Here is an 18,878-nt window from a genome sequence, read left to right as displayed (position 1 = left end):
TGAATAAAGTCTTGGAGCATGCACTTTTGCTGCTTCTTTTGAATTATCTCTTCATTTTAACCAAGCTTCTTACATTCTGCCTTAGGTTTGAGTACTGATAGGCCATGTGCCAGATCTGTAAAAGTGGAGTGCCCTTGTCCATTCTCTCAAATTGCCTGTCGGGATAATGTTGTGTGGGCACTCACAGAACAGAGAACTGTGTTTTACAGAGAAGGGCTAACCAGTTTCTGCATAGAAGGGGAACAATGGAAATATGATATCATAAGGTAATCTTGTGCATTAGCTTTGTCACTATCTCTAAACAGCATCTTCTTTAATGAAATAGGTTGGGTTTTTCATAAGAAGAAATGGAGACATTAACTCCATCAGGACACACTGTCTTATAATTTCTACTAGCACTGTATAAATCATTGTGAGTTATCTCTTATGTTTCCATGAACCAATTCCTTCATTGCCCGACTTTCTGTTTGGTTACTTCGCAATTACCAAATGCCAAAAAAAACTTCCTTTGGTGTCCAAGACCCAAATATTTTCCCCACTTCATAATCTTCTCTGCAATCAATCATCTGATGCCCGCCCCCAACCATCCATATTAAATTATTAGTCTATTAAATGCTCCAGAAGCAGCTCCTCAAAGTTTTTCTTCATCATAGGAAACAGGATAATCAGATATTAATGTTTAATATTTCCATTACCTCTTTGTCTATAGTGTTGCAAATTTGTTAATTAATTTATTTTTTTTTACTTCAGTAAATCAAAAAAATAACCAAGTGCATCACATAGTTGTGACAAGAATGCATTTTGTAGATATCTGCAGAGGGAAGGTCTCCACAGAACCTGATTGCTGTTCAGATTAGATATGGCTTGTCTTATCAGTGCAACTGTCTGCCAGAAGTTTTTTGAATGACAGAAGTTATCTTAGTCATTGGATTTGAAACGTACGCCTTGAACTGGCACGTTCAACTTTACTTTTCCCTGAAGGGCAAGTGTTTTACAAAGTATACCATAGTTCAGCCAAAGATATTGCTTCCAAAATTCTTTTTATGAGCTGCTTGAGTCATTTTCTTTTTTGATGCTTGATACACCAAATATCATACCCAAGTAGTTATTTTTATGATTGACTAGATGATGTACAATAGTGCTTTGATTGACAGAAGAGTTGAAATAATTAGCATTTGAGCAAATGAATGCAGCAGTCATTAAACCACTCTCCTTTAAATCAGTTCTTGAGAATGTTAATGATATGAATTTTTAATTTACTTGAAAAGTTACATTACATTATAATTAGTTTTTCAAATTATTTGTTTTCATGACTGCCTCAATTTGTGGTCTGCAGGATATAGACTCTGATGTGTTGTATTTACTTGTTAGTGAAAGACAGAGTCTGGAGCCAGTCTGCATTTCTCTAGGAGACCATCAGACAGCCTGGGCACTGGACACCATTGGAAATCTTTGGTTTAGAACTGGAATTTCTCCAAAGAAACCACAAGGTGAAGATGATCACTGGTGGCAGGTTGGTTTCAAAAGTACTTAATTCTGTAGGTGACTGAATACACTCCCTTTATTAATATTGGTTATTTAAGTCATTGTCCCATATCTTTACATCTTTTGGTATCTGGCAGGCATTTTTACAAATGTATGATGTATGTTTTTTCTCTTTTTGCATTGCAAATCATAAATGGCACCCTGCACAGTGATTTGTTTCTGCCTTGCGCCCTGTGCTGGCTGGGATTGGCTCCAGCAGACCCCCATAACCCTGTATTAGGATATAGCGGGTTGGAAGATGACTGACTGACTATATTGCAGTGCACAAGTGTTTCCCTTGGTTGCAATTGGGGACGATGCATTCCCCAAAGGTGTTTTCCCTATGCACAAAAAAATTCACTGTTATTGTTAACAATGAAAATGTTTTTGGCACCTGGGTTAGCTCTTCTGCCTAACAGACCTGGAAATTGACTTCTTGTGGTGTCTGCCTGTGTTTCTCTCTATCTAAACAGGTGTCTACACACAAAAAAAAAATGTGCTATTTTATTGGAAACCCCAATTAGGCCGTGTGTGTATCTTTTGAGAAGAAATAGCATCCTGTCCATGTTTAGTTGCTGTCTTAATCCTAGTTCTAGAGAAAGATTCTTAGGTTCCCTGTAGCCTTATACTGTAAAAGTAAAGTTAAAGAATTGTTAGTTATTTTCGGGATTTGATCAGATATTGAGGTGATTTTGGGGATTCATTATTTTTTTGATTGTAGACAGTGTAGGTGTAGATCTGTCTGTCTAAACATTTGTATATTGTGCTTTTTTTGTCCATCCATCCATCCTTCTTCTAAAGTCAATTAGGCCACTTTAGGACACAGGAGCCAAAGCCTGACCCAACAGCATATATGGGTTAATGTTTTTTTACTGTTTAATATTTTTATTTCAGCCAAAAATAATATACATCTTTCTCAGCACATGTAAAAGTTGTTTTTGGTACCAACCGCAGTGCAAATGGTGCTTTGCCATACTCCATATTTCATAATTAATGACATCCTGTAAAAACACAATTTCTCAGTTAATGTCTAGATCTTGGTGACATTTCTGGTGATAAAACACTTCTTTTACTGTTGGGAGATAAGGCATAAGTATGTATGGTTTAAGCTGTACAACTCATGATTGCTGAGCAGTTCACATAAGCTATACATAATGTATTATACTATACTTATGTGCATTATAATTTACTTTGAGTTAAAGTATCCCCTAAATAAATACATTTGATGTTCTCTTATTGATTCAATAATATTACATGGCTTAATAATTTCTTTTTATTTATGGTACTCCTGCTGAAACCACTGTTGATCCTATTCTAGAAGATGCAGACTCATCTTGAAAAGGGGACTTGCAGCTGTTTATCATCATAAAAAAGAGTCTGTCTTGCTTTCTGTGCTATTTGCCCTCCTGTCTTCTACTCCATTGTTGTCATATCTAGTCCCCTGACAACCAATTAAAATGCTTTTCTTCATAATTGTGCTGCTCGTAAGACTGGAGAGTGCCAGCATGTTGCATAGTGATTAGCACATGCAAATAAGACTTTCACCGTACACTCTGCATGTGATAATAATGATCCTATAACCCTATACATTTTTTGTTAGCTTTACTTTTGTAAATTAAGGTTACTGGATGTTTAATTTCAAATGTAGTGTCTTCAGCATTTAATCTTTTTTAAAGGAGTGTCCTGTCAACTTTATAAAGCTGAAATGTGATTTCAACTACAAAGATGTTCAGAATTACTCTTTTGATTCTTTACCAATAGGTGAGCATTACAGATTATGTGGTTTTTGACCAGCATGGCCTCTTTCAAACCATCATGCACGCTACACAGACGGTCGCAACTGCTGCCCAGGTACCTGTGGAAAAAGTGGCAGATAAGCTACGGGTAGCTTTCTGGTCACAGCAGCCTCAGTGCCAGCCCAGTCTAATCAGTGTGAACAGTAGTGGAGTCTGGATCACATCAGGAAAAAACGAGTTCCATGTGGCTAAAGGCAGTCTTATTGGTAATTGTTGCGTTGTGTTTTTTTTTTCATTTATCTTTCCACATTACCATACAAGATCTTGCATGGAGCTCCAGACCAAGGGGGGTTGATGGTCATTTTATATATCTTCCATTACCAAATAATCACACCAACAGTTGTCAAGATTCTTGCTGATGGTCTTGTAGCCCATTCTAGTCTTGTACAGGTCTACAATCTTGTACCTGACGTCCTTTGACAGTTCTTTGGTCATGCCCATGGTGGTGGAGAGGTTGGAATGGAAGAAATTGATTCTGTGAACAGGTGTACTTTATACACACAACTGGATGAGATCAGGAGTATCTGTCATTTATTGATTGAGTGATTGTGTGGCACACAGCCAGTTTGTGGGAGACAGAATTCTTTCTGGATTTTTGGTTGATATTATGTCGTCTCCATTAAAATGAAAGTATCATAAAAATTAGAGACTGTTCACTTCTTTATAAGTGAGCAAACTTACAAATTCAGCAGGGGATCAAATAATTATTTCCCCCACTGTATCTTCGTATGTTGTAGAGTCAACAGTACCCATCACTAGAACCAAGTGGCCTAACACAAACCCTGAAAAACGGCCCTAGACCATTATCCCTCCTCCACTATACTTTACAATAGGCACTATGCAGTCCATAATGTAGCATTCTCCTAATATACTACAAACTCAGATTTGTTCCTGATACTGTTAGGTAGTAAAGCATGATTCATCACTCCAGAGAACATATTTCCACTTCTTTGAGTCCATTTGTGGCAAGCTTTATACCACTTCAGCCAATGCTTGGTAATGCACATAGTATTATTACGCTTGTCTGCAGCTGTGGCCACAGAAACCCATTTCGTGAAGCTCTTTAGCTGATGTTGCTTCCAGGAGCAGTTATAACTCTAAGTAATGTAACAGAGAATAGGCAATTTTGATGCACTATGAGCTTCTGCACTTGATGGCCCTATTCTGTCAATTTGCATGGTTTGCCATTTCATGGCTGAGCTGTTGGTTTCTCCTCAACATTTCCACTTCAAAATAATAGTACTTAAAGCTGACTGGGGAAGACCTAAAATTGCAGAAATTTCACGTACTGTCTTGTGGCAAATGTGGCCTCCTATGATAGCACCACATTTAAAGTCACAGACTTGTTCAGCACGTCAGTTGAGATTGTATGACTATGTGCTTAAATTTATGTGCCTGTTAGCAATGGGTCCAGCTGAAACTCAGTAATTTGGAGGGGTGTTCAAATACATTTGACCATATAGTGTAGCTGCATGCAGACTCGGGCAATCTATGTAGTTGAAATGAACCTACTGGAATTATAAGACAGATTTTTTTTTTTTTTTGACCTTTGAATTTTAGTCCCACACTCAATATGTTTACTTAATCTATTTGTTTGCATTGTTTTTTACTTTTTTTTTTGTATAGTTTCTGGTCTTTGTATTTCATTATTTTCTGACTTTTTATATATTGACAAGTTAACCTCTTATGTATCAGTTTTGCACAGCTAAAGTTATTTTTATTTTGTTAGGCACTTATTGGAACGTTGTTGTGCCACGGGGAACTGCATCTGCAACCAAGTGGGCCTTTGTTTTTGCATCAGCAGCTCCAACACATGAAGGTACTTTAAGAATGATCCAATATGTACAAGTACAGTTTGCTGAACTCACAGTCAGAGTAGTATCATCATCCTCATCCTCATCATCAGTGTGCAAGTCTCATAATTTATGTGAATTTTTATTTTCTTTTGTATGGTTGAAAAGGTTACAGCCGTGGAGAATTTCACTCTTTGTTATATTTCAGTATTGGTACTTCCAAAAAGTCCTGTCTCACATTAGACATTTAAGTAGATGTTCATATTCTCAGTTATCTTTGATGTATTATTGAATATTAAAGTTGTTACTGTAAACCAAACTAGATATTTTGAGTAGCCGCTTAATTTGGTTCACCTACACTTGCTATGCAGTTTACTACTTTGATCCCTTATGGTATTATTTGCACTGAAAATGCTATTTAAAATAGGAAGTCTTTAAACAGCGTTATTTGTGCATTTTGTTTGTGTGCAATTCAGGGGGAGACTGAGAAAGATTAAAAACATCTAAGACACTTTGAACACAGCATGACAGTGAGCAACAGACACTGGAGCATAAATGTGTCATAAGTGACATCCTATGGTGTCATTAGTGTATTGAGAAAAGCGCAGGATTTAAAATAAAAGGCCATTGAACAAGAGTCCTGTGTTTAGAAATATACCTTTGCTAAAAAGGTCCCATCCAGGCTAGTGATGTTTATGTAAAGTAACAGACAAGCTGCCAACAGCTGAGAAGGGTAGTGGTGTGGGCTAAAGAACAGCTTAAAACGCCACAGGAGTGTATTTTATGAATAGTCTCTATTATGAAGAGTTCTGGTTTCTGTTTATTCACTCTGAAGAGAGGACCAAAATATATGGAAGTTTTTTTTATCAGTTCTGCTAGTTTTAATCCTACAAGGCTATAGTGTGATGTTGTGGCATGTGTTTTGTGGAATATCTAAAATATGAAAAAAGGAGAGTAACACTAGAATTTCACAATGTATCAGAGCATCACTGTCCTCCAGATGCATTTTTTCACCACCATTGTGTATCCATTTGACAAAAATAAATCTCAGTGCCACAAGGCTCAGAAAATCTTTAAATTGCTCTAGCAATATCCTAGCAAATGTGTCTTAATACAGTGACTGCCCAAATCATCAGGTCTCAAACCAGTGTAAAATCCACAGAATAAGATGTACCAAGCTTTTCTGAGTATAGAACCGGCATCACCAGCTACTGAAGCAGCTATAGGATCCATTGGAGCTGAAGTGTGTCAGTATCCCTGTATGTTTCAAACTCTTGAGTAATTTCAGCAGTTGAAATGGCAAATTATTAAATGTTCAGTAGGTATACTTAATAAGAGGCTATTTCGTACATGTTTATCTGTTATTTTAGCCTGCCTTAAAGTTGATATAAAATTATGAAATATAATGAAAATAGTACCAGATATTTCTAAAGATTACTTTTTCACACTTGTAGGAAGTTTCCTGTGGTTGGGGCAAACCTTCAAAGATCTTTTCTGCATTAGTGATAAGAATCCACAGTTCAGGCCATCTACTGTCCAGCTTCCTCATGATGTGGAGATGGTCCAGTTTTCTGCTTGCCAAGATGCTGTGTGGGGACTAGACACACAGGGATTTGTCTTTATTCGAGCTTTATCCAAATCCTGCCCAACTGGAATGCATTGGACCAGATTAGACCTTAGCCAATTAGGTGAGCTACATTTACTAATTATAACAACCAGTGTGGTGCATGTTTGTATTTTCAGCATTTGGTGGTCATTTTCAAAACTAATATATTATGCAAATAGCTCAAATACTATGATGTTGACTCATTGGTGCTCATTTACCATGCTAAGTATGGCACACGTGCTTCTGGCTCGTTATTTTATCTGGACAAGTGAATTAAAATGTTTCATAGAAAAAAATCTTCTACACAAAGTGAATTACTAGTCAACATAATCTTTTCATATATACTGTGTGTGTATGTACGTATGTATATGTGTGAGTGTATATGTATGTATGTGTATGTATATGTGTGAATGTATATGTGTATATGTATGTGTATGTATGTATGTACAGTGGGTACGGAAAGTATTCAGACCCCCTTCAATTTTTCACTCTTTGTCATATTGCAGCCATTTGCTAAAATCATTTAAATTAATTTTTTCCCTCATTAATGTACACACAGCACCCCATATTGACAGACAAAAAAAAGAATTTTTGAAATTGTTGCAGATTTATTAAAAAAGAAAAACATGGTCCTAAGTATTCAGACCCTTTGCTCAGTATTTAATAGAAGCACCCTTTTGAGCTAATACAGCCATGAGTCTTCTTGGGAAAGATGCAACAAGTTTTACACACATGGATTTAGGGATCCTCTGCCATTCCTCCTTGCAGATCCTCTCCAGTTCTGTCAGGTTGGATGGTAAACGTTGGTGGACAGCCATTTTTAGGTCTCTCCAGAGATGCTCAATTGGGTTTAAGTCAGGGCTCTGGCTGGGCCATTCTAGAACAGTCACAGAGTTGTTGTGAAACCACTCCTTCGTTATTTTAGCTGTGTGCTTAGGGTCATTGTCTTGTTGGAAGGTAAACCTTCGGCCCAGTCTGAGGTCCTTAGCACTCTGGAGAAGGTTTTTGTCCAGGATATCCCTGTACTTGGCCGCATTTATCTTTCCCTCGATTGCAACCAGTCGTCCTGTCCCTGCAGCTGAAAAACACCCCCACAGCATGATGCTGCCACCGCCATGCTTCACTGTGGGGACTGTATTGGACAAGTGATGAGCAGTGCCTGGTTGTCTCCACACATACCTCAGTGCAAGACACATGACAGCCCGCATGGAGTTTGCTAAAAGACACCTGAAGGACTCTGAGATGGTGAGAAATAAGATTCTCTGGTCTGATGAGACCAAGATAGAACTTTTTGGCCTTAATTCTAAGCGGTATGTGTGGAGACAACCATGTATGTATGTATGCATGCATGTATATGTATGTATGTGTGTATATGTATGTATGTGTGTATATGTATGTATGTGTGTGTATATGTATGTGTGTATATGTATGTATGTGTGTGTATATGTATGTATGTATGCATGCATGTATGTGTGTGTGTACATGTGTATGTGTGTATATGTATGTATGTATGCATGCATGTATGTGTGTATATGTATGTATGTATGCATGCATGTATGTGTGTATATGTATGTATGTATGCATGCATGTATGTGTGTGTATATGTATGTATGTATGCATGCATGTATGTGTGTATATGTATGTATGCATGCATGCATGTGTGTGTGTGTGTGTATGTATGTATGTGTGTGTATGTATGTGTATGTATGTGTGTGTATGTATGTGTGTGTATGTATGTGTGTGTATGTATGTGTGTGTATGCATGCATGCATGTGTGTGTATGCATGCATGCATGTGTGTATGCATGCATGCATGTGCGTATGCATGCATGCATGTGTGCGTATGCATGCATGCATGTGTGCATATGCACACACACACACACACACACATGCATACATACATACATATACACACACACACACGCATGCATGCATGCATGCATGCATACATACATACATATACACACACACACACACATGCATACATACATATACACACACATGCACATGCATGCATGCATGCATACATGCATGCATGCATGCATACGCATACATGCATGCATGCATACATACATGCATGCATACGCATGAACAGTGGTACCCATACAAGTGAAGAGAAAGATGTAGCCTTATTTGGAAAAGCAATGTGTTGGAACACAGACTGTGTCTGAAGATTGTTGTGAGAATCGACGAACCAGGAGACAGTTAATTCAAAATAGTGATGTGATCAAGCAAAGCAAGGGTCAAAGCCAGGAGCCATACCTTGAAAAAGGTAATCAAAATCAAAATGGGGTCAAGACGTTCATTTTGCCTCTGACATAAAATTAAGTCAAAAACAGGAAATATAAACCTAGCACCAGGTCCTACCTGAATTAGAAACTAACTATTCTACAGAGAGACAATGGGTTGTGAAAGTGGCATTTCACTTCCATGATGTCAACTGTGAGATTATAGCAGTCACTTGACACTTCCAAATGACATTGCATAAACAAAGAAAACAAAACGCAACCCAAAATAACCTTTGTTTAAATCTATCAATACAAAAATAAACTACGGAAATGGAATCCTAATGTGAAACAACCAGAGTGTGTTGGTGAAAGCTTGAAGGTCCTCTTGGCTGAGAGATGGGAGCATATGGCCTCTAGTAGGGAAAATCACTCATTTTAGGGAGGATTACTTGGAGGCCAGTTTGTCCCACTTATTCACTAGGGGGCAGCAAAGGATTGTCCAGTTAAGGGAGCTAGTATGGAGATTGCCAGAAATACCAGTCCCTTCAAGGGCAACCTGTCAGATCTTGCCTCATCTTAAAGATGACCTGCCATGACAGAATACTGAAGCTAATCTTCTGACTCTAGCAATGAAGGGACTGCCCTGGAAGATAATTGAATAGATTAGAGAACAATATGCTTTTGGAGATGTATTCTAGTGTTGGAAAAACAGTGATAACATGGTACTCAACTTTGGCGATTATTTGGTATGTTTGTTGACTTAGTTCTGAAAGAAGAAACAATAAATATAAAAAAAAACAAATGCAACAGATTTACAGCTTGTACAATAGCTATTCTTTCTAAAATCAGTACTATAAAATACACTTTGCAGTTAAAATACACTTGGTTATGATCACAACATGTGTGTTTTTGTGTATATGTGAATGTTCATGATTAAATAAATAGTTAATTGATTATAGAAACATAAAACCTATAAAACATTTTACATGCAGAAATATATATGTTTTAGTGGAAAGCAGTAAAGTTTTGTAACTTTTTTTCCCCATTTGTAATTGAGCATCCTACAGTACATTAAGCTGACCAAGAGAAAAGCATAATGTATCTATTTTAATTTTAATTAGAGACATTTTGAACTGACTCTACTTGAGGCTTTACTAAGATACTTCCGGACTTCTTAAAACACAAATTTCACTTCTTCAGAATACCTTTGGAGAAAAATAAACAAGCATAGGTCTCTCTTTGAAAATATTTCAAAGCTAAAATTTGATTTTATTTTGGTTAATCTTCATTTGTGCAAAAGAGGACTGTAGTTAAGAGAATGCTAACCATTTTCAGTCAGAATCTATTTTATGATAAGGTAAGAAAATATACATCTCTTGGATACTCTGGGACACATCATCAGTGATGTAACCTGGGATCATCGGGTGTTTTTTGGTCTTTCGACATCAGACACCCTCTCCCATGTGACCTCACCAAGGCTGATCAGACCCCAGCTTTTGTGCCAGCTGCATTCACTCTTGGATCTGTTCTCTTGAATCAAACCCACCTAGTGGCTTTCTCTGTAGCTTCAGTTGCAAGTCTATGGCTCTTCTCTTTGCCTTCTAGGTTGTACCCAGAATTGTAAATGCTTTACAGAGTGAACACCCTGTAAAACCCCAACAGCTAACCTCCACAGGTTTACACCATTTACACCAGCCTCTCCTTCAGCACACATCTACAAGCTCCTGATACTTGGCACACTTTCTGTCGTTGGCCTTGTCCATATGCTTTTCCCACAACACTGTCAATTCTACCATAATCATTTGCTTTCTTGGATTCTGAAATCACAACCATGTCTGGCTGCAATCATTATGATGATATCGATATCTTCCATATGCCAGTCATTGGCAGTATTGAGGAGACCAGCTTTCAATCCAGTTTGTGAGCAGACTTTCTCTCAAACGCTCAGGAAGGTGATTTTCTTTGACTAATTGTGGCCCTTGGAGTTTTTTTTATGGCCGTGGCTATGCTGTCAGCAATTGCATTTAGCACCTGTCTGCAAGGGTCTTTGGGTAGCTGCTAAATAGGTGGTCCAAGGATCCTCTTCCATAGCACTGAGGGTAGGAAGGTGATTTACACTTAAAACAGACATAGAGGTTGCTGGACTAAGCATGGTGTCATAGACAGCTTATACCAGGAACCTTATCCAATGGTAGTCTGCTTTCCAGATATTGGCCCATGTGATCTTTCGTAGCAATGCTTCCAATCTCGTCCATGCTTCTTGCTGTCCCATCCCCACCATTCTGCCAGTTCAAATTTCTTCCATGCCTGCACATATTTCCTCCTGAATGAGGTGTTGCTGCTCCTTGCCCTGGATTTGTCGCCCCTGTTCGATGGGATGTAGCTGATTCCCGCTCTTCCCTACTGCAATGGCCTTACCAGAGCCTTTTGCCTCATTCGTGCCTCCACCATCTCCAGAGATTTACTTGCACTCCACTTCCTGCCTGTTCGACCTTGATTCCTGCAGTTGCCACTTTCGGGTCTCTGAATTCTATGTACTGCAGAGCTTCCCAGAGCTGTAAAATATTGCTGGTACCATACAAAGCAGTACTGCTCAGGCTATGTGGTAATCCTAGCCACCTTCACAAGTTGCTGCTGATCTTCCTTAACGGAGACTCAACTGTGCTTATCGGTACCACGTACACCAGCAAAGGCCACAGGATTCGGGGTAGTATTGAGTGTTGATAAATCTAGGCATTAAACTTCCCTGGCAGGTCCATCTTGTCCACCTAGGTTAGCCAGGCCCCAAGCTCTTCACTGGTTTTCTTGACAGAAGCAGTGTCTTTGAGGCTGCAGTCAAAGATTTTCCCAAAGCTTCTAACTTGCTTTTCAGTGATGGATGGGATGCTAACTCTGGCAATTAAGAACCAGAATTTGTCCACTACTTTCTACCTCTTCAGAACTAGAAACCTTGATTTTGTTGGCCCATATAATGAGCTTTTTTAAGCCTTGAAGGATCCACCTGGCACCTAGGGCTGATGTTGTGGTAACTGTTAGGCCATCCTTAAAAGGCTCTTATTGGGAGCTGACGGACTCCAGACTTGGTCAAGGGGCCTCTTCATTCGGACTCTTTTGAATTGACAACCATGTTCATGGCACAGATGAAAAAGATGACTGAGATAATGCAGCCTGTTGTTATGCCTTTTTCAAGGAGATGGCAGTTGGATGTACCAGACCCAGCGGTGACTCTTAAGCTGAAATTGTTGTGATAGTCCAGGGTAAGGTCCTTAATTTTGCTTGGAACATGGTATCGATGCAGGGCTAGCTCAATAAGTTAGTGCGGTAAAGATCCATACATAATCGCCAGATCCAGCCACACTATAGTTAGGTCCCCTTTCCCTTCTCGTGTCTCTCATATAAGTTGAGTGATTGCAGCAGTGTGTTCCATGTAGCCAGGCATTCCAGGAATCCCAGCCTTCTGAACAGTAGTGTCTATATCGTTCTTCTTTAGAAGAAACTCTGTCAGTCGTTGTGACAAGACAAGACACTGAAAAATACCTTGCCTTCCACACTGATCATCAAGATGCATCTGAAGTGACTAATAGCCTTTGAGTTCTCTACTTTGGGCATCCAGATGCCCTCAGCACACCTCCACTGGTTGACTACCCTTCCAAAGGGTACCGTAGGATTTGCCGGCACCGCTTGTACACCATGTATGGGACTCCACCTGGACCTGGGGCAGAGGCTGATCTAGCTCCTCTTGCAGACTGGGCTCCCTCATAACAAAAGAGGCAATTGTGGGCTTATGAGGGTCATGTTTGGCACAAGTTCCTGGTCTGTGGGTCGCTTAGAGTAGTGTGCAGAAAGGTGTTCATCTCCTGCACTGAGCACCTGAGGGTTCCACAGCGTTTCTTGGTGAAAGCGAAAGAGTTTGAAATAAAAGTAGCACGCTTCCTCGATCTTTCTGTCCCCCATCTCCAGTGCCACTCTGCCCTGTGCAAATTGATGAGCTTCTTTCGTAGTATGTTGCTAAGCTCAGCAGTCTACCTAGTGCTGTTGTTTCAGGGTTCAAAGTTCTTTCTGCATCTGGCATATTTTATTGGCCTGACGATTCATTGTGTAGGTTGGCTGGGCTTTGCTTCACTTAATGCAGCCAAACCTCTGTGATGCATAACTTATTATAATAGATATCATAGCCATTATCCAGTGATCCACCTATTTCTTGACTGTCATTTCAATAAGCTTGCATGCATCATCCTTAAACTGTGACCTCACTGAGTTGTTGTCATGTGGGGGCCACTTGATCTGCTTCTGTGGGACTACTCTAAAGGTATTGGAATTATAATATTTCTTTGGAAGAAAAAATGTCCTTTGCCTAATCTGGTTCCATTTACTTAAATGGTGTTCTAAAGAACATCCTTTAATTTTGCATAATAGGTTAATTGTCAACTCTGTTCCTCAAGTAAGAGTTAGAGTCCATGTATATGTATGCCTTGTCACAGATTGATGTCCTGAGGTGCTGGGATATGAGATGGTACCCCAGGAACCTGAAAATGGATGGATTTGAGGACCAAGAAGAGCCTGTTCAAATGTAGAGCACACATATTAAACATGTGCTGCATTGTATTCAAGCTCAAGTAACAATGTTTTTTTTTTATTTGAAGTGGAACACAAGTGTGAGTTTGCTACACTGTCTTTAACCTGTGTGACAACAGACCTCACAACTGCTCCCGTGAACTGTTCAGCTTTCTACAGAAAGACAGAATAAGTTAAAACCAGGCATTGTTACATGCAATTCCCCCTTTGCACTGAAAATCCAAGTGGTTCAAAATACATAGTTTTGCAAAAAGAATACTAGGGCCTATTGTACTAAAGTGATGTTACTGCGCAAAGCAGAAAATGGTCAAGTTTGTATTCCTGCTACTAGCTTCTTTACTCCACTCCTGAAAATGTCCTGTTTTAAATATCTGCATGTGTGAGTGGTTCTGAGATGCACTTGTGAATAAGGATCAAAATAATGAACTATCTTTGACAGGAGATTTATTAAGTAGATGTTCATCAAGCCTAATACAGCAAAAAAAGACCAGAGTTCTCTAGACTTATTTTATTCTAGACTTTTTTTTTTTTAATGTAAACTCACCTATGATAGTTTCTTTACTCAGTCTTTATTATTGTATTAGTATTGCAGTCATGTGAAAATGTAAGTTCACCCCATGAAAAGTTTTTATTTTTTAACATATGTGGACATACCAAGATTTGATCTTCATTTAAACTGTATCTATAGGTAAAAGTGATGTAAATGTGGCATGGTGTTTGTTGTATTTTGTAGTCCATTGTATAATTTTAAATAAATAAAATGCAAATCATGTTGGAAAAGTAAGTACACCCCAACATTTACCCATACTTCAAATTAGAATTAGGTGCAAATGGTTAGCACATCATTAGATGTGGCTGAAACTTTTTTATTTAACCCTCAGACATTTAGTTTGTTCGTTGTTCTTGAAATGTATGTTATTGCCATGCCTAGATCCAAAGAACTCCCTAACCCCTTTAGAAAGAAAGTTATAGATGCCTTTGGGTCTGGGAAGGGATTTAAACAAATATATCTCCAAATAATTGAAAATTCATCATTCCTCTGTCCAGACAATCGCCTACAAGTAGAGAAGATTTCAAAAAATGTCCAGTTTGTCCAGGCCAGTTCACTCCAACATGTTCTACTCTAGAGCAGAATCCAGGATGATAAAAAAAAAAAAAAAAAAATTCTAGAGAATCCTGAAATTACATCTCGGTTCCTACAGTTAGGTCTTGCTACTGTTGATGTCACTCTACATGAGTCTACCATTATAAAGAGGCTCCACAAATTAAATCTACATGGGAGGTGTGCCAGGAGAACACCTTTGCTGTCCAGAAGAAATGTCAGGGAATGACTTAAGTGTGACCATATACAGCTAGGGAAAGACCAGGACTTCTTGAACAATGTGCTCTGGAGAGATGAGGCAAAGATAGTGTTATTTGGCCACAGTACCAGAAGACATGTTTGCAGAGACAGCATTTGCACAGAAGAATCTGCTACCAGCTGTAAAATGTGGCAGTGGAAGTGTTGGGGCTGCTTTACTGCATCAGGGTCTGGACATCTCACCATCAAAGATTCCACTATGAATTCTTCATTGCACTAGAATGTGCAAGAGGATAATGTAAGGACCCCTGTCAGAAGATTGAAACTCAACCAGCAGTAAATTTTCAAATACGACAATGGCCCTAAACATCCCTGTAACTGCAAAAAGGAAAGGCTGAAAAGAGAGAAATATAGGGTTCTGGAATGGCCAAATTAAAACCATGAATCTTAATCCCATCCAGATGCTGTGGTGGTGGGAGGTTGGTTGGCGGGTTGGAGAATTTGAAATGGGCTGTGCATGCAAGACACCCCTCAACCAGCAAACAGCTGGAAAAAAAATCAGCATAAAGGAATGGAGAATACTTTCCCCCCAGTCAGTGTCACATACTGCTAGACAGTTATAGGAAACAATTACTTAAGGTTGTTTCTTCCAAAGGAGGCAATTCCAGCTATTAGAGTCAAGGTGGACTTGCTTCTTTCCAAACACTGAAATGGCAGATCTGGCCATTATGATTGAATAAATTATTGCAAAGTCAAATCCCCCCCCCCCCCCCCCAAATTACTTTACCTTTATAAATATTGATATATCTACATATGTTAAATAATAACATTTCATGGAGCATAGTTACTTTTTCAAATTTTTACACAATTTAAGAACCTTATGACAATTTCTTATGACATTAAAGAATTTCAATTAAAACTTATGCTAAATTCTATTAATCCATACCCTGCAACTATCACTTACACTTCCAGTGCTGAATAGTAATTATTGGTTGGGTTTATTACATAAGTCTGGGGAGTGTAACTCCATGACATGAATCTCATAACAAATATAGTATTGCTGTGGACATTTGATCCTTAATGATACTTGACTATGTCCAGTTGGCATATTTTTAGTTACATAAGCTCTGAAGCTCTGCAGCATGCCACATTCATCCTTAATTTTAAAATATATGAAACTATTTTTTAATTTATTTTTATTTTTTGCAGCCTCCTTTTCTTGCTTAAGTATTATTAAATTCTATGCAGTTAGTGTTTTAAGAGATGCTCAATAATTACAGGTTTACGGAGTACAGTAAAATTTTTATTTGCATTTGTCAATGCACTGAACTTTCGAGGATCAAACTTGAGAGATCAGAGAAAATAGTGCCTTTCAGTTTTTTATAAAGTGTAAAATGTAAGGATGACCTATTTATAGGATCATACAGGTGACATTTCTTTAATTTGTCCTAATAATGTACAGGTAAAAATGAGATTGAGATTGTCTGCTAGACACCAAAGTTAAATTGTTTAGGAAAGATTACTCATACAGCTTTAACTACGTGTAACTTACATCTTTTTTTTGTTGTATGTATTGACTTTAAACTATGCTGCACCTGCCTTCCCAGGTATGCAGCTATGGGCTCAGTGCTAGTTGGAACAAAAACATTATAATCCATAACAAGCCCTTGCAGGTTGTTCAGCTGGAGCCCGTGCCTCATACACTAAGTTTGAGTCAAGACTGTTCAAAGGTATTTTTTCAGTTGTTTCTTGATTTAAAAAGCAGGCAAGATATTTGAAATAGGGATAGCAACACCCAAGGCCTGTTTTTCAAATTTGCTAATTAATCATGACTTGTAATGTTTTAACTATACATAAACACAGCTCTACAAAACTGAAAGCAGTTTAACAACTTTTTTGCATCTTCAAGCATTTGTCCTCAGCTATGCTAATTGATATTGAGTGGTTTGCTTTTTTTATTTTCTTGTCAGACAGCACACATAAGAAAAGAAAGTCATTATGTTAATGAAGTTAATTATTCTTTGATTTGAAGTTTTCCTTGGTAAGGTTTATTTACAGTGGTTTAATGCATTATTCCCTCAACAGTTTAAATTTGGATTGCCAGTCCACAAAGCAGCAGCTGGACTGGTACAGAAAGAAATATATATAATATATGCTGATGTCTGTCACATGATTAATCGCAAACTAATAAGATTAAAACCTTGATTTTGGTCTTAATCAAAATGTTATGACATTACATGTTTTGGAATTTTCAAAAAAGTTTAGGTGATGCCAACCTGGTGGGCTCTTTACTTGTGGGCAGAAAGATTATTTTAATTAAAGCATGGCCCCCTTAAGTCCATCTATTGGTAATCCCCCAGGACAAGGTACATTCATGTTCAGAATTCATAATCAAGTGTAAGGTCTTACATTTGTAAACAACGAGCATAGGGTTTATAGTTGTTTTTATATTTCCTTTTGTAGTATATTTTTTAGGACCATAGGCCTGCGTGTTTCACTCATATGTGTGTGTATAATATAGCCATTTAGCCAGTTATTAGAAACAGCTATACATTTTCTTATACTTGCAATTACCTGATCAGCTAATCATGTTGCAGCAGCGCAGTGCATACAGTCTTGTAGAAACAGGTCAGGAGCTTCAGGTAATATTCACATGAAGTGCCAGAAAGGGGGGAAAAGTGTTAGCTGAATGATTTTGACCATGGCATGATTGTTGGTGCCAGATGGGCTGGATATAGTATTTGTTCTCTTGGATTTTCATGCCCAACAGTCTGTAAAGTCTACTGAGAATGTTGTGAAAAACAAAAAACATGCAGTGAGCATGAGTTCTACAAATAGAAATGACTTGTTGATGAGAAAGGTCACAGGAAAATGGCCAGACTGGTTCTAGCTGACTGAAAGGCTGCTGTAAGAGCTCTTTATAACTGTGGTGAGCAGAAAATCATGTTACAATTCACACAAACCTTGAGGCGGATGGACTACAATAGCAGAAGACCAACTCGGGCTCCATGTCTGTCAGCCAAGAACAGAAAGCTAAGGCTCAAGTGTGCAGAGGATCACCACACCTGGACAGCTAAAAACTCAAAAAGTATAGTCTGGTCTGCTGAAGTTTGATTTCTGAATCGGAATTTGCTGTCAGTAGCATGAATCCATACAACCAACCTGAATGATGTCAACAGTGCAGGTTTGTGGCCATGGTTTAATGGTAAGGGGAATGTTTTCTTGGCACATTTCAGGCCAGTTAACACCAATCAACACTTAAATACCATCTCCTATTTCAGTCTTGTTGCATGCCTTCATGACCACAATTTACCCATCTTCTTTCTAATGGCTACTTCCAGTATGATAATACACCATGTCACAAAGCAAAAGTCATCTCAAAACTGGTTTCAAGAACATGCCAATGATGTTAGTGGTGTTCAGTGGCCTTCCCAGTTACTGGATCTGGATCTGAGCACCTTTGGGATGTGGTGGAATAGAAGATTTGCAACATGAATATGCAGTACGCACATCTACAGAAACCGCATGAACAATCATGTATATATGAACAGAATCTCAAATGTTCACAATGTCTTATGGAATCCATGCCACAAAGAACTGAGACTGTTTTGAGAGAAGTAGGTGGCTCTATCTAGTATTAGTATTAGTGGTCCTAATAATTTGCTCAGTGTGTATGCATGCATGCCTGTATGTATGTGTATGTGTATGTGTATATGTATGTATGTATCTATGTAATATAGCGTGTGTGTGTGTCTCTCACTTTTTAAAGGGTGCTTTCTCTTTTCTACTTTAATTGATTTGTTTTTGTTCATAAACTATTTAAACAAGAAAATCAAGTGAATGTCATAAAATAACCATACATTAATTTTTCACTTTTTAAACACAAATATTTGTATAATGTTTCCTATGCAAGTCACCTTGGTGTATGTGAAATAAAAATATTTTTGTGACATTTCTTCCTGGTAGTTGCTGCTTATTCCAGTAGCATTGGGCAAAAGGCAGAACCATCCATGACTGTGATACCAGGTTATTGCATGGTGTACTCAGAAGCACACCT

The 18,878-nt window shown here is 38.3% G+C and overlaps 1 protein-coding gene across 2 annotated transcripts in view; it reads left to right on the top strand.

Moving 5' to 3' along the window:
* Window positions 1–18,878, top strand: part of tecpr2 (tectonin beta-propeller repeat containing 2) — an 84,061-nt gene that overhangs the window by 40,305 nt on the left and 24,878 nt on the right. For both annotated transcript variants that reach the window (XM_028821495.2, XM_028821494.2), the window contains exons 12-16: window positions 86–266; window positions 1,372–1,513; window positions 3,286–3,526; window positions 5,050–5,139; window positions 6,568–6,801. In XM_028821495.2, the coding sequence (XP_028677328.1) occupies window positions 86–266; window positions 1,372–1,513; window positions 3,286–3,526; window positions 5,050–5,139; window positions 6,568–6,801 (888 nt within the window). The remainder of the gene's footprint in view (window positions 1–85; window positions 267–1,371; window positions 1,514–3,285; window positions 3,527–5,049; window positions 5,140–6,567; window positions 6,802–18,878) is intronic.

The sequence above is a fragment of the Erpetoichthys calabaricus genome, chromosome 16, assembly GCF_900747795.2.
Source record: "Erpetoichthys calabaricus chromosome 16, fErpCal1.3, whole genome shotgun sequence".
Taxonomy (NCBI): Eukaryota; Metazoa; Chordata; class Cladistia; order Polypteriformes; family Polypteridae; genus Erpetoichthys; species Erpetoichthys calabaricus.
Note: the sequence above shows the minus strand (reverse complement) of the source record. Positions and strands in the feature narration are given on the sequence as shown.